Below are 23,240 nucleotides of genomic sequence, written 5' to 3'. Positions count from 1 at the left end.
TCTGAGGTTTAATTATAGGGCCAAGTCACTTGTTTTACTGCCTGCTGTTCAAGGACTTCTTTTTCAACCTCACTTCTCACTTCGCTGTCTGACAAAATACCTCCCTCCTTCACCTAACTTCCAGATCTGCCCCAGTTTTCAAAGTACAACTCTTTTGTCACTCAGCCTCTTCTCTGGAATAATCTTTCTCTCAGGAACTTTGACTATTTTTTTTTGCGTCAAAAAACATTTTTTTTTCCCTGTTGTGAAAGAGCAACTTTCATAAGACTAGAATGTTGTTTTATTTTGTATATCTAATAAGTCACAATGTGACTTGCAATGGGATTGCTCAATAAAAGGTGAATGACATCAGTTAACATAAAGAAATATGACCCCGAGCGTCTCCCCAGGAGGGCCCAGCTTCGCTCATCTGCGCTTTCTCTCGAGCCTGGCACGATCAGGTTCAGCCCTAAGAGGACACTGAACCCTTATTAGGAGAATAAGGCAGCCGGCTCGCCGCGTTCCCGCGCCTGAGACTCCCGGACGCGCAGCCCCGCCCCTCGGCGCGCCGCCCCGGGCTCCAGGGCGCACGCGCAGGCGCCAGCCGGCGCGGCGGGCGCGCGGCCGCGGCCGCCCCCTCCCCCACTCCCACTGCGCCGGAGGGGAATCCGTCACCGCGGGGAATTCGTCACTGCTCAGGCCGCCGCGGTCGGTCGTAGCCATGGACTCTTCGTGGGAGGATCTGACGCTGGCCTTCTCCCGCACGCCCATGTTCCCCTTTTTTGACATCGCCCACTATCTGGTGTCCGTGATGGCGCTGAAGCACCGGCCGGGTGAGTGTGGGCGCTGCGGACCCGCCCCCTCAGCTTCCAGTCGCGGGGATGACGGACTCGGTCCAGGGGCAACCGGGAGCCGCTGTCCGGGAAGGATCCGGAAGTCTAGTGGAAGGGCGCCCTGCAACTGCCTGGCTGACCCCCCTTTAGTACAGAAGGGAAACTGAGGCCGGGAGGGCGGATGCCGGGTACTAGACCGTGGAGGCTGGGCGCTGCTTCCGTGGCTTGCGGGGTTGGCGGGGCTCCGGGGCCGGTGCGGAAGCCGCTGCCGCGCGGTCAGTCTCCTGGTGGTACCAGCGCTTCCCTGGACGGTGCTTCAAAGTCACCGGAGAGCTAAGCTCCCAGTCCCCGCACGTCTCCGACCTCGCCTCCGGGAGTAAACAGGTGGTCCTTGCCTGTTGGGAAAGTTGTGCAAACACGTGAGCCGCAGGCCTCCCCGGGGTGGGCACACCGAAGTTCCCCTTAACGCGGTGTCCTCCTTGACACCTGCTCAGCACGTTAGGATGACTGTCAGAAGCCAGTGATTCCTGTTTTCATTGTCACCAGTGACTTTTGTACAAGTGAGAGTCGCTGGACATCTAGTTTCACACGACTCTGTGCAGTGGGGATGTGGTCTTGTGGTTTGAAGACCTTTGGAGCTGTTAACCAAGGAGCAGTATTTCTATTTTCTATCTTACATTCAGGATATTTGCTCCTATATTGTTTTACTTTTGTTGTTATTCCACCTTCCCTTTATGTTTTGTGCATCTCTTCTTTCAAGAGGCCAAGCATTTCTGTCCATTTTCCATGTGTTAATACCATCTTTAATCTGCCTTGTTCTACAAATAGTTGATGAGTGAAGGTTTGAGGTTGATGCTGTATCTCTCCTGTGGTATTACTGGTTGTCTCAATTTTTGGAACTTGGAGTATTTTTTTTTTAACTTATATTGGAGTTTGTAACTCAGTCTGAATCAATTGTTTGGTAGAGATTTTGACCTGGATAAGGGGAGTATTACTATACTAATTAATGTAGGATAGATAATCTGTATAAGATACTGCTTCCTTAGTCTGAAAGGAAGTACATTTTGTTACTGCCCCATACTCAGAATTTGAAATTTTCTTGCATTGGGTAAAAGGTTCTCAAAGTATGGTTGAGGAATCCACAGGGTTCTCTGACACTAACTTGTTAAAATTATATTCACAATAATATTCAGATATTATTCATTTTTTCACTCTGGTTTTTTTTACATGTGTACAGTGGAGTTTTCCAAAGACTACATGACTTATAAATTGTGATACTCTTAAGACATTGAAGAGTATGAGAATCCTACCAGCTTTTTTTCTGTTTGAAGCCAGACATTAAGGATTTGCTACAACAGAAAACAGTGTACTTTTTCTCACTAATTGATTTTAGCTTTGGAAAAACAGTCATTTTCCATAAAGAATCTGTTAACATTTAGTGCATTTATTATTTTAAAAATGAATATAGAACCCCCCCCCCCCCCCCCGCAGCCCTTTTTTTTGGTGGTGGTAATAGGGATTGAAACCAGGGCCTTGAAGGTGTTAGGCAGGCACTCTACCATTGACCTGTGTCTTTAGCCCATAAAGAACTATTTTGAGGCTGGGGATGTGGCTCAAGCGGTAGCGCACTCGCCTGGCATGCGTGCGGCCCGGGTTCGATCCTCAGCACCACATATCAACAAGGATGTTGTGTCCGCAGAGAACTAAAAAATAAATATTAAAAATTCTCTCTCTCTCTTTAAAAAAAAAAAAAGAACTATTTTGAAATTCTCTCAGTTACAATTTGATACTTGTAAACCCCATGAACAAAAGTTCTTTGGGGTTCTCAAGAAATGTTTGAAGGGCTGGGGTTGTGGCTCAGTGGTAAGCTCACCTGGCATGTGTGAGGCACTGGGTTCTATCCTTAGCACCACATAAAAATAAATAAAATAAAGGTATTGTGTCCATCTACCCCCCCACCACACACAAAGATTTTGAAGTCAGTTATTTTTAAAGGTATAATTTATATACAGTATATTTATTTATTTATTTATTTTTTTGAGAGAGAATTTTAAAAAATATTTATTTATTTTTTTTTAGTTTTTGGTGGCCACAACATCTTTATTTTTATGTGTTGCTGAGGATCGAACCCAGTGCCCCGCGCATGCCAGGCGAGCTTGCTACCGCTTGAGCCACAACACCAGCCCAGTATATTCTTTTTTAATATAAAAATTTAACATTAACATATATAAAATATATTAATTTTAATATAAAGTTCTATGATTTTGAAAATAGTCTTATAACCACCATTACAATCAAGATGTAGAACATTTTGTTCACCTACCCCAGATTTCCTTCTGCTCCTTTGTAGACAGTCCTCCTCCAACTCCTGGCAACTATTCATTAGCTTACTAATTTTTAGTGTATAAAGGGGTCAGAGTCCCTCAAAATCTGAGAATTACTTGGATAATTGAATGCTAATATAGTGTTATATTGAGAGTAACAAATATTTTTTTCTAGTACCAGTCCTTGTAAAGAGGTAAAAATGATAGAATTCACATGAGTGTACCTGTTTATACTTTCCCTGGAAATGTGTTAGACTCCCTATTTCCTTTGACGTTGTTGACTATTTTCAGTCCTCAGTACCTTGTCATTTTCTTTCTTTTTTTTTTAATATTTATTTTTTAGTTTTCGGCGGACACAACATCTTTGTTGGTATGTGGTGCTGAGTATCAAACCCGGGCCGCACGCATGCCAGGCGAGCGCGCTACCGCTTGAGCCACATCCCCAGCCCCGTACCTTGTCATTTTCATGATCAGAAAACAGTTTTCATTTGCATTTGTCAGGGTTACTAATGAGTTTATTCTTATTAGGCTTATTGAACACTTGTATTTCATGGCTGTAAATTTCTTAATATCTTTTGACCATTTTTTTTCTTTTGGGTTATAGGTTGTTGTCTAATTGTATTGATTTTCTTTATGTATCACGGGTGTTAATTCTATTTATGTATAGTAAAGCTATTTTCCTTATCTCAGCAGAGTGGCTAATTGAATTTGTTTTCCTCTATGACCTTTATTAAGCCTCTAGACTGTCTGTAATTTTGCTTATTTTCTTTATTTAGCCTTTCAGTTTTTCTGAGTTACTGAAATCCTTCAAGTGAATTCTTTTTGGCTTAAGTTTGTCATAGATTTTTTTGTTTGTGTGATTTTTACTTGTAGCCAAGAGCCCTGTAATTTCTAGCCTCTATAATGAGGAGTATTGATATAAAGTGTTTAATAGTGGTGACTATAGTGAGTGGCTTTGTTCTCATGATTTTAATGAGAATATTTTTAAAGTTTCATCAAATGTGATGTTTTACTATAGGGTTTAAAGAGGCATAGTTAACAGTTTTATTTTAATCTTAACTTTCTAGGTTGTCTCTATATCTCTATCACCATCCTGGTGGAGAAGGTGACAAGTTTTATTAATGATTCCCCCTCCCCAGAAATCCATTGAGATGATCATTTGTATTGATTTTTCTGTTTAAAAATGTAATGGGCATGATAGCTTAGGCTTGTAATCCCAGCAATTCTGGTGGCTAAGGCAGGAGGATTATAGGTTAAAGAATAGCTTGGGCAATTAACCAGGACCCTGTCTCAAAATTAAAAAGAGCTAGCGATATAGTTCACTAGTAAAGCACCCTGGGGTCAATCACCATTACTAAAAGGGGAAAAAATGTAGTGAAAAGATATTCATAGATATTCAAAAGGATTTAAAAAAATGATGAACCATTCCTATATTTTAGGAATAAACTTTACTTGTTTGATGTATTTAGTTTTCAGGAATTTTGATTGCTAATACTTTACTTAAACTTTTTGTATTTATGTTTATAATGGGAATTTGCCCATCAAATCTTTTTCTACTTTGGGTATCAAGGTTATGCTGTTTTTGTAAAATAGATTGGGAAGCTTTCCACTATTTTATATTTATTATTTATTTTTAGCTCAAGATAGTGTATTTAATAGGCATTCCCTATGCTTTTTTTTTTTTTTTTTTTTTTGGAAAGGGGGTGGTACTGGGGATTGAACCCAGTGATGCTTTATTATTGAGCCATGTTCCCACCCTTTTATTCCATTGTGTTTATATGCCACTTTTTTTTACCCATTCATCTACTGAGGGGCATATCTAGGTTGGCTCCACAGTTTAGCAACTGTGAATTGTGCTGCTGATGTGGCTGTGTCCCTAAAGTATGCTGTTTTTAAGTCCTTTCGGTATAGACCGAGGAGCAGGATAGCTAGGTCAAATGGTGGTTCCTTGCCCAGTTTTCCAAGGAATCTCCATACTGCTTTCCATATTGGTTGAACCAACTTGCAGTCCCACCAGCAATGTATGAGTGTGCCTTTTTCCCCACATCTTTGCCAACACTGATTGTTGTTTGTATTCTTAATAGCTGCCATTCTGACAGGAGTGAGATGAAACTTAGAGTAGTTTTGATTTCATTTCTCTAATTGCTAGTGATGATGAACATTTTTTCATATATTTTTTGATTGATTATATATAATCTTCTGAGAGGTGTCTGTTGAGTTCCTTGGCCCATTTATTGATTGGGCTATTTGTTTTTTAAGGGGTTTAGCTTTTTGAGTTCGTTATATACCCTAGAAATTAGTGTTCTATCTGATGTTCGAGTGGTAAAAATTTGCTCCCAAGATGTAGGCTCTCTATTCACCTCGCTGATTGTTTCCTTTGCTGAGAATAAGCTTTTTGGTTTGAATCCATCCCATTTATCGATTCTTGGTTTTAATTCTTGTGCTATAGGAGTCTTATTAAGGAAACTGGGGCCTAATCCAATATGATAGAGATTTGGGTCTACTTTTTCTTCTCATAGGCACAGTGTCTCTGGGTTATTCCTAAGTCCTTGGATCTACTTTGAGTTGAGTTTTGTGCATGGTGAGAGATAAGGTTTAATTTCATTTTGTTACATATGGATTTCCAGTTTTCCCAGAACCATTTGTTGAAGAGGCTATCTTTTCTCCAATATATGTTTTTGGCACCTTTGTCTAATATAAGACAACTGTAATTATTTGGGTTAGTCTCTGTGTTCTCTATTCTGTACCACTGACCTACCAATCTATTTTGGTGCCAATACCATGCTGGATTTGTTACTATTGCTGGAAAAGAGCTATTTTGATGTTACATGGTCATGCTGCTTTTAGAGACAAACCCCCACATAAGATATGCTACCACTAAGTCATATACATCCCTACACACACACACACACACATACACACACATACACACATTTTAGATATTTATCTGAGTATGTGTATGGGCACCATTCAGTACTGTCCCATGCAGCATGAATGATTGTCATACTGGTCAACACAATAAATGAATACGACCTTTGATCTTCTCCTTTTGGTTAATGAGCACTAGCTGAACAATGAACAATGCCATACTGAGCTACCTCAGGCTGAAAGGCAATATAGTGTGTTTAAGAATGTGGACTGGATCTCAACTGCTCAGAAACAAACCCCGTCTGTAGCACTTACTCTTTGTATTAATAACTCTTTCTGTTTCTCACTCATACACATACACACACACACACATACACACACACTCCATCAAAACAGAGAAAAGGAAAAAAGTAACTCACCTCAGAGCATTGTTGTAAGGATTAACTAGAAATGAGTACATTTCAAGTACTTAGAATGGAACCTGGCACATAGTAAGCAAAAGTACCAGCTACTATCACAGAAGTAAATAAAAAAAAAAAAAATGACCCTTCCTCTCGACTCCTTCAATTCAGTCACACACCTCTGCTGAAGGGTGACTATTTCTAGACAACTTCTATGTTTATTTACACACATGCACTCTTCCTCCCCCTTCCATCTGTCCCTACTTCCTCCACCTCATGCAAGTGTAATATGCATGTCTGCTTTTCTCTCTCTCTCAGGTATAACCTGGTTAGCATGGAGCTGTATTCATAAAATAGAAACTCTAAGTGAGAGCTATAATGGACTCAAATAACACAGCAGTCACAATGAAAACACATTCCCAAGGTAACTGATTAGTTCTGAAAAACACAATTGGAATACTGACTGGTGTCTCTTCTGCATTCCTTAGTACTATTCTGATACTATTCTAACACTATCACTCACTGGCTAAGCCAAACCCAAACACACCTACCTCTCCTTTGGCCATTAAAACAAATCCAAATTAAATTTATTAAACACTTTTACACAAAAAATATTTAATTATAAAATATTAATTTCTTATTAAGTCCACCAAAATAACTTTGCTAGCTGTGTGTGGTGGTGCACATCTATAATCCCAGTGGTTTGGGAGGCTGAGGCAGGAGGATCTCAAGTTCAAAGCCAGCCTCAGCAAAAGTGAGGTGCTAAGCAACTCAGTTGTCTCTAAATGAAATACAAAATAGGGCTGGGATGTGGCTCAGTGGCCCAGTATGCCAGTACCGCCCCCCCCCCAAAAAAAAAAAAAAAGAAAGAAAGAAAGAAAAAGAAAACTTTCCTTTTCCCTCAACATTCACTTATTTTATTCATTCTTCTTAAGATACGTTTTTTTTTTTTCACAAATCACATCTCCATTATAAAATTGTGAGACTCTACGACATTTTAGTGTGAAACAGGTACTAATATAGAACGTTTATCATATGAGGGAAAAATACATATGAAATATATCAAAGAGTTTAAGCATTAAAATTCTACTGCCATTAATCTCCCTTACCAAGGATTGTCAAAAGCCAGACAAATAATTATGATTGCTTATCAGTTTCATAACCTCTGGATTGGCCTCAATCTCACTCAAATTAGATTTCATTGTTTATAAAATAGAAATAATACATACCTTGTGAGGATTTAAAGTGAGAGAATATATATAAAATACATTTTTATACCTAGTACATGGCAGATTACTCTGCTGACTTATTTCTCTATTCAGCAGATTCATCATTACAACAGAGAAAGGAGGTAGGTAAATGAAACCTTCAGGCTTGCTTCTGACTCAGTTCTCAAGCCCAAAATACAATTCTATTGAGTTCTTACTGAAAGACTAGGATATGCTTCCAGTTTTCCCAGAACCATTTGTTGGTTTAAAATTTAAAATTTTAAAATATTTAACATCCAGCTTGCTAATGGTTAGTATGATTTCCAGAGAGGAGCACACGAATTTTCTAGCCTGCATAAATTTTAACTCCAGATGTTTACTATTTTTAAGCTGCATATTGGTTTGGATAAGATGATAGTGAAAGAATACTCATGAACCTAACAGCCTTAAATAAATGAAACTAAGATTTCATTTGGGAAAAAAAAAAAGAATCAGGAAAAGAATAGATGAGGTGGTCTCCTCACATAGTCCTACTTGCACAGTTTTCAATATTATTTCAGTGAAAAACATTCTGTTCAGGTTATTTTTAACATAATGATCTTTAAAAGAGAAAAAAAATTTTGTCCTAACTTGAATAAAGATGTTTGAAATATGCTATCAATAGAACTATTTTTCCCAAAACTCTTAGCGAAAGTTATCACATGGAGACCCAAATCTAAGTACTGAAGACCCAAATCTAAGTACCAAATCTAAGATGTTGAAAACACAAATAACCACATATGAACTTTAATATCAAAATACTTCCATTAATGAAAAAGTAAGAGAAGAACAAATCCTGCTCCTCCCCCACCCCCCCAACCCCCACACCAGCTACTTCTGGTGCTAAAGGAGCAGCAAGGAGGAGGCTGTATGACTGGAGCAGGGTAAAAGGGATCAGGGACTTAAAGGGGAGCTACACAATGCATGGCTGTAGTTAGGGCCTATGAGGATGACAGGGGGAACCTGAGTTTTTCACCCTAACCAACTAAACCAGGATCTGGAAAACTTTTCCTGTAATGGGATAGATAATAATATTTTCATTTTGTGGGCCAGACAGTCTTTATTTAATCATATACCTCTGCAGTTATACTATGAAAGCAATCATAGATAGTATATAAATGGATGAATGAGGTTGTGTTTCAATAAGACTATTTTCATTATAAAATGGAAGCTAAATATGAAGTTCCAAACTATTTCTGTAAACTCACTTAAAATCTACAAAATTCCAAAATTATGGCCAAAATAAAATCATTAGATTATGTTTACAATAGTCCTATTAACTTATTTGTAACAAATTTTAGAAAGATAGTTTTTATGAATGGCAAACATGACTTTTTTAATTTCTTGGACTCAGTCTAATTTAGCTTGAAAGTAAAATCCTATTCTTTTTTTTTTTTAAAGAGAGAGAGAGAGAGAGGAGAGAGAGAATTTTTAATATTTATTTTTTAGTTCTCGGTGGACACAACATCTTTGTTGGTATGTGGTTCTGAGGATCGAACCCGGGCCGCACGCATGCCAGGCGAGTGCGCTACTGCTTGAGCCACATCCCCAGCCCCTAAAATCCTATTCTTAAGAACTAGTTTCACTGTAGCTATTTTTAAAATATTTTAACATCCAGCTTGCTAGTGGTTAGTATGATTTCCAGAAAGGAACACAAGAATGTTCTAGCCTGCATAAATTTTAACTCCAGATGTTTAATATTTTTAAACTGCGTATTACTAATACTTTGCTTTATCCTTGAATGTATCTCCTTAAAAAGAGAGAAAAGTTACCATAAAGGTCAATGTCCAAGAAAGAACCTTGACCATTAACCTAGCATTTTAGGAGAAAGTGGTAAAAATGCAAATTAAAATTTTAGAAAACCATTTTCCACCTCTGCTTGGCATAAAACAAAATAAAATGGATAAGATCCGGAGTAAGCAAGCAGATTGTTCTAGATATCTGGAAAAAAAAAAAGAAACTGGCAGTATTGATTAAATGCATGTACCTTGAACAGTTCTACTTTTGTGAGACTATTCTACAAATTTAAAAAATCAATATAAAAAAAGAAAAATGAATAAAATAATATATCACATTCCTCATAATGCTTTTTCATTAGAATTATTAAAAATAATCATGGAAGCAACAAAGGTTTACAGACGGGCTGGGGATGTGGCTCAAGTGGTAGCGCGCTGGCCTGGCATGCATGGGGTGCTGGGTTCAATCCTCAGCACCACATACAAATAAAATAAAGATGTTGTGTCCACCGAAAACTAAAAATGAATATTAAAAAAATTCTCTAAAAAAAAAACCCAAAGGTTTACAGACTATCTGTGACAAAATTCAAGGAGTTTTAGATCAAGTTTGAGTCGCACTGAGTCAAGTAAATACAAAGATCCACCCTCTGGTTACTTTCCCCAGTTCATTAATGCACATCTAGAATTGTTATATATTTGGCAACTGGCTCAGTCCCCAAATTGATTCTCTGAGCTGTGGAGTAAGAATCATTATGGTAGAAAGGATCAATGAGACACTCTATAGAGATTCCTCTTCCTGCCAACAAAGTAAATGAAAAAAATACCACAGATATAAGTGCCATAAACAGACTTGGAAGATGAAAAGGTGATGATTTGCTTAACTAGCCTTTTTGGTCCACATCAAACAGATGGACCTGGTGAATGGCTGTATTTAAGATGAAGTGTTTTTACCAGAGCAAATTAACAACTCATAACCTAGTATGTTAGTCAGCTTTTCACGGCTGTGACCAAAATACTTGACAAGAACAAGTATTTACTCAGAGAAGTAAAAGCTTATTTTGGCTCATGATTTTACTGGGTCCAAAGCAAGGCAGAACATCATGGTGGAGGGGACACAGTGGAAGGAAGCTTCTCTGCTCACTGCTAACAAGGAAGTGGTAGAGAAGGGTAACCTCAGAGAAGATGCACCCTTTCAGGGCTTGACCCCAGGGACCCATCTTCTCTAGCCATGCTCCATCTCCCTACAGTTAGTCCATTCAAACTAGAATGGAATAATTAGGTTACAGTTCTCACAATAATCTCATCATTTCACCTCCAAATACTCCTGCATTAACACAGGAGTTTTAGGGGGACACTTTGTATTCAAACCATGACACCTACTAAGCAAATGCTTTTTTCTCCATATTAATTTGTAAAAAACAAACAACAATTTAAGAAGCAGCAGCAGCAGCAGCAGCACTCCATTTTGTTAAACTGTCACATTCTTGCTTCAAGCCTATGCTAACTCTCCTATACTTCAACACTGAGATTTTAATCATATTGTGAGTCCAAACTTGCCTACAATACTGATGACATTCTACTGAATAAAACTGATAATCAAGATATACCAAGTATTTTAGATATCTTTAAAAGATATATGCAGAGCTGGGGTTATAGCTCAGTGGTAGAGAACTTGCCTACCATGTGAAGCACTGGGTTAATCCTCAGAACCACATAAAAATAAATAAAATAAAGGTATCATATTTATCTACAACTAAAAAAAATTTTTAAAAGTATGCAAACCAGAAAGTGGGACATTAAATTCCACTCCTGGATTTCTATCATCAGTCAGAGGTCCAGTCAATAGATAGAAAATACACAGTCATTTTAACAGAGAGAAGTTAATATTACAGTATAGATATAAACTTGCTTCATAAGTGTTTAAAAGGCAAAAGGTAAATATTATTACATAGGTATCAGCTGCAGAAAGCAATTACCACTCTGGGGAACCAAAGAATAAGCTAAAATTATTTAAATTTACTAACTTGGAGGAAAAGCTCTTTACAGCCCAAAAACTGAGACCCCTGTAGAGGGGAAACTCCTTAGTTAGATATTCTAGTACTGCACATTCATTGCACAAATAAAATACTGAGTTTTAAGTTCTTATCTAGAACTACTCAGTCCATTAATGGAAGAGTGTCAACTAGACACTGGCCTCCTGACTAGCTTTATGAGATCTTTCTACCAAAAAACTCACTGACCAGGGGCTGGGATTGAGGCTCAGGGGAAGAGCACTCGCCTAGCATGTGTGAGGCACTGGGTTGATTCTCAGCACCTCATAAAAAAAAATAAACAAAATAAACATATTATGTCCATTTATAACTAAAAAAGAAATTCTTAAAAAAATTCACTGACCAGTGTTTTATCTGAGATAACTCAAAAAAATATTAAATATATTCAAGCATAATCTCTAAATTTACAGAAGTAAATTATGAACTGCCATTTCTGAGACATCCCTTCCTACATACTGTTAGAAACTATTACATTTTTTTTAATCATATAATAAAGGAAGCTTCTTGAAGATTGTGAATGGTCTATTACTATCTGGGTATTAATTACATAGATGTGCTAATTTTGAAAATTCATTGGTCTGTACCTTTTTAACTTTTGTACTAATAAATATATATAATTTAAAATACATATTTTAAAATGTATATATGTGTATATATAAATGCATAATTATCAAAACATAATTTAAAAATTATAAATATATATGTATATACACATATAAGTATATATGTTTGTATACGTGTGTGTGTGTGTGTGTGTGTGTGTGTGTGTTTTACCAGAGATTGAACTCACGGGCACTTAACCACTGAGCCACATCCCCAGCCCTATTTTTTATATTTTATTTAGAGACAGAGTCTCAGAGTTGCTTAGTGCCTTGCCATTGCTGAAGCTGGCTTTGAACCCACGATCCTCCTGTCTCAGCCTCCTGAGCCTCTGGAATTATAGACATACACCACCATGCCTGGCTTCTTTATGTTTTTATAAGGGGTTCACAAAGATGGCAAAACTGTGATGTCACAAGCACTGCCATCTGTCCAAAATGCCCAGAGTAATAAATTTTTAACTTATTAGCCCTTTCATTTCCCACCAATTAGAGAATGGAACTATGACAAGCTTTTTCCCTCAATTTAGTTCCTAAAACAAATGAGAACCTGGTTTGTGATGTGGAAGTGACAGAAGTCATGGGAGAAAATAACTCCCATGATTAATAACATGTCAAAAGACAGTTCAGTGCTAAGTTGTAAATATTAAGAAACCAGGAACACTGGGCCTGCAAAGAGAGAACACAGATGGTTTAGAAAGTTTAGAATTAGCCAAATCTGGAGTCAATAACTAGTTCTAAGCAGGGTGCGGTAGCTCATGCCTGTAATTCCAGTGGCTTGGGAGGCTGAGGTGGGAGGATCACGAGTTCAAAAACAGCTTCAGCAACATATCGAGGCACTAAACAACTCAGTGAGACTCTGTCTCTAAATAAAATATTTAAAAAAGGGCTGGGGATGTGGCTCAGTGGTTGAGTGCCCTTGAGTTCAATCCCTGGTACAAAAAAAAAAAAAAACAAAAACAAAAAAAAAAAAAACACTACAAGAACTAAAATTCACTCAAGTGTGTGAGTTAGGAAAGTTATTTTATTCCTTTAAAATCTGTCAAATGAGTTCAGTCATACCCATATTACAGAAATGTATGACGATTAGAATTATACAGAAATATTCTGCAGTATATAAAACCAGTGATAACTATTTCTACTACATAAGAACAACAGTTCAATCTTATGAGACACTGTCCAAAAAAGCAAGAAGAATGAGCAGTTGGGTTTCTTTAGGATTGTAAGAGTAGCTTTCAACAAATTAAAACAAATTAAAAAAAAGAGTAGCCTTTATTCTGGCATCCTCAACATCTAATATAGAGCCTGATAATATAGTATAGTACAGTTTCAAAAACTGTACTATATAGAATTTGTTTAACTGAACTATATAGAAATTAAGAGAGGTTGGCAAAATGTTGAGAGAATGTAGAGTGCAATAATAGATTTCATGCATAGAAGAAATAGTTGTAGATTGTTTTCAGAAGTCATAGTAGATGACAATTGTATATGAATATGGGCTTGAAGAAATGTTTATTTTAATGAAGATTTAACAAGAAAAAAGACTGATTTTTAAATGTAAGATAAAATAGATTAAGTTGGTAATGTAAAAAATGGATTCTCACTAGTAGTCCCCAAGCAGCATATTACAACTTCCTAATAAAATGCCCAGGAGATAAAGGGACTGGGGAAGCTGAAAATCAAATGCCAGAATTCAGGGAAAACTACAGTTGATTTTAAGACAAATGGAGGTAAACTAAGGGGAAAAAAATCCAATTCATACCCTGTGTTTTACATCTTTGTTTATGAAGTAGAAATCACACAGTGGATGGAGGTTGGGGTGATGGCTCAGTGGTAAAGCACTTACCTAGCATGTGTGAGGACTGGGTTCGATTCTCAGCACCACATATAAACAAAGAAAAATAAAGTTCTATCAACAATTTAAAAAATGTTGTTTTAAATTTTTAAAAAAATCACACAGTGGAGAAATGGGAGAATCATCTTTTATTTCATTTACTCCAATACACTTCAAAATCTAAACCAAACAAATATGAGGTATAACCGTCTCCAAACCTCAGGTATAAAGAGTTAATCCCCTTTTCCTTGTAGCCTCCACTAGCATTTTTATGCTCTAGGCAGAAACTACAATGATAAGATATAAAGGATAAAAAAATTGGGGAGTGAGGTATTAGCAAAGATAGAAAATATTTCAAAATTAAGTCTCAAAAGTAACATGTTTGAAAGTATAGAGATAAGAATCCTAACAGCAGCACATACATGAATTGTAGATTTATTATACCACTACAGATCTGAGTTCTAGACAATTGGTCTCTGGGGGATAAGAAAAGTTACCAATTAAACAGAGCATATATATATACTAAGTAAAACTAAGAGAAACTGGGCATTGGACTGGAAGTACCACATATCCACTCTTCAGTTCTAAATATGAAAAAGTCTTGCTGACCACATATAAAGAGAGCATACAAGCTACTTGCTGCTACCAACAAGAATCTGGACAAACATATCTTAATCTAAATGAGTTAGAAGAAAAAAAAGGTAAATCAGAGGCTGTAAAAATTCATCACTGGACATAAGAAAAAAAGATCCAGAAGAGTCAAAGTGTATAACATTTAAGAATCAACTACTAGGGACTGGGGTTGTGGCTCTGCAGTAGAACGCTCACCTAGCACATGCAAGGCAATAAAATAATAAAATCATGGCATTTGCAGGTAAATGGATGGGGTTGGAGAAGATAATGCTAAGTGAATTAGCCAATCCCAAGAAACCAAATGCTGAATATTCTCTCTGATATAAGGAGGCTGATTTATAGTGAGGTTGTGAGGGGCAGCATGGGAGGAATTAGATGAACTCTAGATAGGGCAAAGGGTATCAGGGGAAAGGAGGGCATATGGGGGTAAAAAAGATGGTGGAATGAGATGGATTTCATTATCCTAAGTACATGTATAGGGCTGGGGAGATAGCTCATTTGGTGGAGTGCTTGCCATACATGCACAAGGCCCTGGGTTTGATCCCCAGAACCAAAACAAACAAACAAACAACCCCCCCCCAAAAAAAAACTAAGTACATGTATGAAGATATGAATGCTGTGAATATACTTTATATACAACCAGAGATATGAAAAACTGCTATATGTTTGTAATATGAATTGTAATTCATTCTGCTGTCATATATAACAATACAAAAAAAAAAAAACAGGCAATCAACTTGCTTAGACTTTTGTTAGAGGCTTTGTCTCATTCTTTGTGAGTGGCAATTTCAGTTCATTTAATTTCCTTAAGATTCTGAGTTTGTTGTATGTAGGTGTCCTTTGAGGCTACCCTGAGACTTGTATAGGATTCATACACACAAGTAGAGGATTCAGTTTGTGGTTCTCTTTCCTCCAAAAGTTCCTCCCACCTCCATCTCCAGGTATGACTGTTATGCTCCTTTCCCTGGTTCTCTTTCTGCTGTACTATTTTACGACTGTGGCTCACTCAGGGCAAGTGCCCCTCTGCCAACGTGCATACAAAGGGGCACTCAGCCATGTGATAATGGATTCTAGTTATATGGACTCCTTTTTTTATTTTGAAAAATCCTGGCCACATTTTATTTTTTGGAATTGTGGGTTGCACTATTTTCATTTTTTATTTCTGAGCACATGAATTTATCAATTCCCATACTTGTTAACACAAGTATGTTGATGTTATTCTTCTGAATGCATTGTATACATTTTGGTTGATTGTCTTGATTACTAATGTTGAAGACTTTTTTTGGTATGTTTCTACCCACTTATGGTTCTGTTTTGTGACTTGCCCATTTTTCTTTTGTTGGTTGACTTTTCCTCATAATTTGTTGTCATTTGCCTTATGTATGTTGAAAAATGTTTTATTCCAGTCTTTTGTCATATAAAAGTCTTAATTTTTTATTTTTTTGAGCAGTACTAGGGATTGAACCCAGACAGTCGATCATTGAGCTATATCTCCAGCCCTTTTTAGTTAATAATTTTAAAAATTTGAGACAGGGTCTCAACAAGTTGTCTAGGATGGCCTTGAACTTGTGATCCCTGTTCCTTAGTCTCCTATGTAACTGGGATTACAAGAATGTGCCATGAATTTTGATGTCTTATCTATAAATCATGGCTTTATTCAGATTAAGTAGTTTTGTTTCTCTGCCTGCATTGCTTGATTTAAAAAAAAATCAGGAATGTTGAATTTTTGTGAAGCACCTTTTTCTGTCTGTCTAAAGGAGTGACCATAATAATTTCCTTGTGTAATAAATGAGGATTAGTGAATTTTTAAATACTGAACTTTCCTTTAATTCTTTGGATAAAATCAAAATCAATTTGACCATGATTTATTATCTTTTTAAAAAACTGTTAGCCGGGCGTGGTGGCGCATACCTGATGGCTCAGGAGGCTGGGGCGGGAGGATGACAAGTTCAAATTTTATAAAGTGCTTCTATTTCTCTGGATGGGTTTACTTTTTTTTTTTGTTATGTTTTTTGTTTGATAATTTCAAATTTACAGAAAATTTTGAAAATTTTCAACCAATTTAGAATAATTGGTTAAGAAACTCTTTATGTAGGTGGGGGGGGCATGGGCAGAATATGAACTCTAAATAGGGCAGAGGGGTGGGAGGGGAAGGGAGGGGGCATGGGGTTAGAAATGATGGTGGAATGTGATGATCATCATTATCCAATGTACATGTATGAAGACACAAATTGGTGTGAATATACTTTGTATACAACCAGAGATATGAAAAATTGTGCTCTATATGTATAATATGAATTGTAATGCATTCGGTTGTCATATATAAATTAAAAATATATTTTAAAAAAGCAGACTTCCCACCACGGAATACTGTCTTTATGATGAACGTAAAGAGAGAAAAGGCTGAAATCCACCCCTACCCCCAGCCCCTCAGTGGACATTGCATGAACCCACAACACGATGGCCACAACGCTCCTCTGGCTTCCTTACAGGAGGACACGATGGTATCAGGAACCTGTGTGGTGTCTGAGGAGGGGAATTAAAAAAAAAAAAAGAAACTCCTATGTACACTTTAGTCAGATTAATCTACTGCTTACATTTGGTGCTGGGGATCCAAGTAGGGCCTCACACGAGTCAGGCAAGTCTTCTGTTGCTGAGTTCCATTGCTTCAGACCCTAGTTTTTTTCTCTCTTATGATATTTAATTTGGAACATATCATTGGTCTTTTTATTGTTTTTCTTGACATTTTAATTGTATAGGTCAGTTTTTGTTTTTTGTTAGTTTTTTTCTTTCTTTTTTTTTTTTCTTTTTAATTCAGAATATCCTCAACTTCAGTTTGTTTGGTTAGATAAATTCATTACTTATTTTTGCTAGTAAAATGAAATACCACAGAAGTGATGGTATGTTCTCAGTGCATCATATCTGGAGTCACCTGATGTTTACATTGATGGCTGCAAGGCTTCTCCACTCTAAATTTATTACTTCCTTTAGTAATTAGTAAGTATTTTGTTAGGATTTATTTTGAGATGGTGTAAATATCTGCTCTTCATAAACTGTTCACCTTTGGGTTTATTACTCTTGTTTCTTGCTTGTCATGTTGAAAGCTTAGTTTGTTTACTTCAGCCTCATATTTTCTAAAGTACTTAAGATTATAAACTTGTTTATTTTATTTTTTGTTTTGTTTTGGGGATGCTGGGGATTGAACCCAGGGCCTTGTGTGTGTGTGAGGCAAGCACTCTACCAACTGAGCTATATCCCCAGCCCTAAGATTATAAACTTAATACATAATTTGACTTATGGTCTGGGAATACTTATAGTAGGATTTGGAATGAAAGGAGACTAAATCATCTATTACCAGGAAGCTGGCAGTAAGAACCTGAACAGAGAATTTAAAAGTGCCAAAAATCAATCATTTTTAAAACTGTGTTCAGTCTTGCATTAAAGAACAAGTGATATGGTTTTTGATGGTTTAATGGTTGTAATTGGCACAACTATGAACAGTAATAAGTTGCTGAAAATAATGAATTTAAGAAGTTTATTTCTTTAGTGCATTGCGTACTTGGGGCTTATTTAATATACAACTATCTCAGACCATGTTTTGCCTTTACCATTTCAGGAGCAGTGGAAGGGGCATGGAAGAATCCTTTTTCAAGCTGGTTTACTGCAATGCTCCACTGCTTTGGTGGAGGAATTTTATCATGTATACTTCTTGCAGAGCCTCCACTGAGGTTTTTTGCAAATCACACTAATGTTTTACTGGCATCTTCAATCTGGTAAGCTATCATTATGGTAAACTATGAGACATTCTAAAAATTGTTTTGTAAATTGCTAGTAAAATGAAATTTTTTTCTTTAAAAAGTATTTTATCTTCTTGGAAAGTTATGTACAAGGAAGAAACCCAAATAATTCCAAATGTTTAAGCACCTGCTGTCTCTTTCTTGCCTTTCTCTCCCCTTATTTTTTTTTTTAATTTTTTATTGGTTGTTCACAACATTACAAAGCTCTTGACATATCATATTTCATACCTTAGATTGAAGTGGGTTATGAACCCCCAATTCTACCCCAAATGCAGATTGCAGAATCACGTCGGTTACACATCCACAATTTTACATAATGCCCTATTAGTAATTGTTGTATTCTGCTACCTTTCCTATCCCCTACTATCCCCCCTCCCCTCCCCTCCCAACTTCTCTCTCTACCCCATCTACTGTAATTCATTTCTCTCCTTGTTTATTTTCCCATTCCCCTCACAACCTCTTATATGTAATTTTGTATAACAATGAGGGTCTCCCTCCATTTCCATGCAATTTCCCTTTTCTCTCCCTTTCCCTCGCACCTCATGTCTCTGTTTAAAGTTAATCTTTTCTTCCTGCTCTTCCTCCCTACTCTGTTCATATTTGCTCTCATTATATCAAAGACGACATTTGGTATTTGTTCTTTAGGGACTGGCTAGCTTCACTAAGCATAATCTGCTCTAGTGCCATCCATTTCCCTGAAAATTCTATGATTTTGTCATTTTTTATTGCTGCATAGTACTCCATTGTGTATAGATGCCACATTTTTTTTATCCATTCATCTATTGAAGGGCATCTGGATTGGTTCCACAGTCTAGCTATTGTGAGTTGTGCTGCTATGAACATCGATGTGGCAGTATCCCTGTAGCATGCTCTTTTAAGGTCTTCAGGGAATAGTCCGAGAAGGGCAATAGCTGGGTCAAATGGTAGTTCCATTCCCAGCTTTCCCAGGAATCTCCAAACTGCTTTCCAAATTGGCCGCACCAATTTGCAGTCCCACCAGCAATGTACAAGTGTACCCTTTTCTCCCCATCCTCGCCAGCACTTGTTGTTGTTTGACTTCATAGTGGCTGCCAATCTTACTGGAGTGAGATGGTATCTTAGGGTGGTTTTGATTTGCATTTCTCTGACTGCTAGAGATGGTGAGCATTTTTTCATGTACTTGTTGATTGATTGTATATCCTCCTCTGAGAAGTGTCTGTTCAGGTCCTTGGCCCATTTGTTGATTGGGTTATTTGTTATCTTATTGTCTAATTTTTTGAGTTCTTTGTATACTCTGGATATTAGGGCTCTATCTGAAGTGTGAGGAGTAAAAATTTGTTCCCAGGATGTAGGCTCCCTATTTACCTCTCTTATTGTTTCTTTTGCTGAGAAAAAACTTTTTAGTTTAATTAAGTCCCATTTGTTGATTCTAGTTGTTAACTCTTGTGCTATGGGTGTCCTATTAAGGAATTTGGAGCCCGACCCCACAATATGTAGATCGGAGCCAACTTTTTCTTCTATCAGACGCAGAGTTTCTGATTTGATATCAAGCTCCTTGATCCATTTTGAGTTAACTTTTGTGCATGGCGAGAGAAAGGGATTCAGTTTCATTTTGTTGCATATGGATTTCCAGTTTTCCCAACATCATTTGTTGAAGATGCTATCCTTCCTCCATGCATGCTTATAGCCCCTTTATCAAATATAAGATAGTTGTAACTTTGTGGATTAGTCTCTGTGTCCTCTATTTTATACCATTGGTCCACCCGCCTGTTTTGGTACCAGTACCATGCTGTTTTTGTCACTATTGCTCTGTAATATAGTTTGAAATCTGGTATCGCTATACCGCCTGATTCACACTTTCTGCTTAGAATTGCTTTTGCTATTCTGGGTCTTTTATTTTTCCATATGAATTTCATGATTGCTTTATCTATTTCTACAAGAAATGCCATTGGGATTTTGATTGGCATTGCATTAAACCTATAGAGAACTTTTGGTAATATCGCCATTTTGATGATGTTAGTTCTGCCTATCCATGAACAGGGTATATTTTTCCATCTTCTAAGATCTTCTTCTACTTCTCTCTTTAGGGTTCTGTAGTTTTCATTGTATAAATCTTTCACCTCTTTTGTTAGGTTGCTTCCCAAGTATTTTATTTTTTTTGAGGATATTGTGAATGGAGTGTTTTTCCTCATTTTCATTTCAGAAGTTTTGTCGCTGATATACAGAAATGCCTTTGATTTATGCGTGTTGATTTTATATCCTGCCACTTTGCTGAATTCATTTATTAGTTCTAGTAGTTTCTTTGTAGACCCTTTTGGGTCTTCTAGGTATAGAATCATGTCATCTGCAAATAGTGATAATTTAAGTTCTTCTTTTCCAATTTTTATGCCTTTAATTTCTTTCGTCTGTCTAATTGCTCTGGCCAGTGTTTCGAGAACTATATTGAATAGAAGTGGAGATAGAGGGCATCCCTGTCTTGTTCCGGATTTTAGAGGGAATGCCTTCAACTTTTGTCCATTCAGAATGATGCTAGCCTGAGGCTTAGCATAGATAGCTTTTACAATGTCAAGGTAAGTTCCTGTTATCCCTAGTTTTTCTAATGTTTTGAACATAAAGGGATGCTGTACTTTGTCGAATGCTTTCTCTGCATCTATCGAGATGATCATATGGTTCTTATCTTTAAGCCTATTGATGTGGTGAATAACATTTATTGATTTCCGTATGTTGAACCATCCTTGCATCCCAGGGATGAATCCTACTTGATCATGGTGCACTATTTTTTTGATGTGTTTTTGTATTCGATTCGCCAGAATTTTATTGAGGATTTTTGCATCTAGGTTCATTAGAGATATTGGTCTGTAGTTTTCTTTCTTTGAGGTGTCTTTGTCTGGTTTCGGAATCAGGGTGATGTTGGCCTCATAGAATGAATTTGGAAGAGCTCCCTCTTTTTCTATTTCCTGAAATAACTTGAAAAGTTTTGGTATTAATTCTTCTTTAAAGGTTTTGTAAAACTCCGCTGTATACCCATCCGGTCCTGGGCTTTTCTTGGTTGGTAGTCTTTTGATGGCTTCTTCAATTTCATCCATTGATATTGGTCTGTTCAGATTGTGTGTATCCTCCTGACTCAGTCTGGGCAAATCATATGACTTAAGAAATTTATCGATGTCTTCACTATCCTCTATTTTATTGGAATATAGGTTTTCAAAATAATTTCTAATTGTCTTCTCTATTTCTGTAGTATCTGTTGTGATATTGCCTTTTTCATCCCGTATGTTAGTAATTTGAGTTCTCTCTCTTCTTCTCTTCGTTAGCATGGCTAAAGGTCTGTCGATCTTATTTATTTTTTCGAAGAACCAACTTTTAGTTTTGTTAATTTTTTCAATAGTTTCTTTTGTTTCAATTTCATTGATTTCCGCTCTGATTTTAATTATTTCTTGCCTTCTGCTACATTTGCTGTTGTTTTGCTCTTCCTTTTCTAGTGCTTTGAGTTGGAGTGTGAGCTCATTTATTTGTTGGTTTCTTCTTTTTTTGAGGAATGACCACCAGGCGATGAATTTTCCTCTTAAAACTGCTTTCATTGTGTCCCATAGATTCCGATATGTTGTGTCTGTATTTTCGTTTATCTCTAAGAATTTTTTGATTTCCTCCTTTATGTCTTCTGTAACCCATTGATCATTCAGTAATATATTGTTCATTTTCCATGTGATGTAGGATTTTTCCTTCCTTCTTTTATCATTGATTTCCAGTTTCATTCTATTATGATCAGATAAAATGCATGGTATTATCTCCACCCCTTTATATTTACTGAGGGTTGCCCTATGGCATAATATATGGTCTATTTTTGAGAAGGATCCATGTGCTGCTGAGAAAAAAGTATATCCATTTGATGATGGTTGATATATTCTATATAAGTCAGTTAAGTCTAGGTTATTGATTGTGGTATTGAGTTCCATAGTTTCTTTATTCAACTTTTGTTTGGAGGATCTGTCCAATGGTGAGAGAGGTGTGTTGAAGTCTCCCATAATTATTGTGTTGTGGTCTATTTGATTCTTGAATTTGAGGAGAATTTGTTTTATGAATGTCGCAGCACCATTATTTGGTGCGTAAATATTGATAATTGTTATGTCTTGTTGGTGAATGGTTCCTTTTAACAGTATATAATGACCTTCTTTATCCCTTTTGATTAACTTAGTCTTGAAGTCGATTTTATTCGATATGAGGATGGCCACCCCTGCTTGCTTGCAAGGACCGTGTGCGTGGTATATTTTTTCCCATCCTTTCACCTTGAGCCTGTGTATGTCTTTTCCAATCAGATGTGTCTCCTGGAGGCAGCATATTGTTGGATTTGTTTTTTTAATCCATGATACCAGCCTATGTCGCTTTATTGGAGAGTTTAAGCCATTAACATTCAGAGTTACTATTGATATATGGTTTGAACTTCCATCCATGTTTGATTGTTTATCCTTTTTTAAAAAAAAATTTTAGTTTGTTTCTCCATGATTGTCTTTCCCCTCGCCCTCTGTCTTTACTGAGGCACTTCCCACTGATGGTTTTGGTTATTGTTTTTCATTTCTTCTTCGTGTAGTGTTTTGCTCAAAATGCTTTGCAATGCTAGTTTTCTGGCTGCAAATTCTTTTAACTTTTGTTTATCATGAAAGATTTTTATTTCATTGTCATACCTGAAGCTTAATTTTGCTGGATACAGAATTCTTGGTTGGGATCCATTGTCTTTCAGTGTTTGAAATACATTGTTCCATGACCTTCTTGCTTTCAGTGTCTGTGATGAAAAATCCGTTGTTAACCGTATTGGTTTACCCCTAAATGTAATCTGTCTCCTTTCTCTTGTAGCTTTTAATATTTTCTCTTTGTTTTGTATATTGGATATCTTCATAACAATGTGTCTTGGCGTTGGTCTACTGTGATTTTGTGTGCTCGGTGTCCTGTATGCATCTTCAATTT

At 36.9% G+C, this 23,240-nt stretch overlaps 1 protein-coding gene across 2 annotated transcripts in view; it reads left to right on the top strand.

The window, feature by feature from the left end:
* The first annotated feature begins 362 nt into the window (after positions 1-362).
* TMEM38B (transmembrane protein 38B) overlaps positions 363-23,240 on the top strand; it is a 58,567-nt gene continuing 35,689 nt past the window's right edge. The window contains exons 1-2 of one of the 2 annotated variants that reach the window (XM_081282635.1): positions 403-812; positions 18,122-18,278. In XM_081282635.1, the coding sequence (XP_081138761.1) occupies positions 701-812; positions 18,122-18,278 (269 nt within the window). In that variant the 5' untranslated portion in view covers positions 403-700. Of the gene's footprint in view, positions 813-18,121; positions 18,279-23,240 lie in introns of both variants that reach the window. The other variant, XM_081282636.1, reaches the window with a different exon arrangement.

This window comes from Spermophilus citellus (assembly GCF_964194105.1).
Source record: "Spermophilus citellus genome assembly, chromosome: 2".
In the NCBI taxonomy this organism is placed as follows: domain Eukaryota; kingdom Metazoa; phylum Chordata; class Mammalia; order Rodentia; family Sciuridae; genus Spermophilus; species Spermophilus citellus.
Note: the sequence above shows the minus strand (reverse complement) of the source record. Positions and strands in the feature narration are given on the sequence as shown.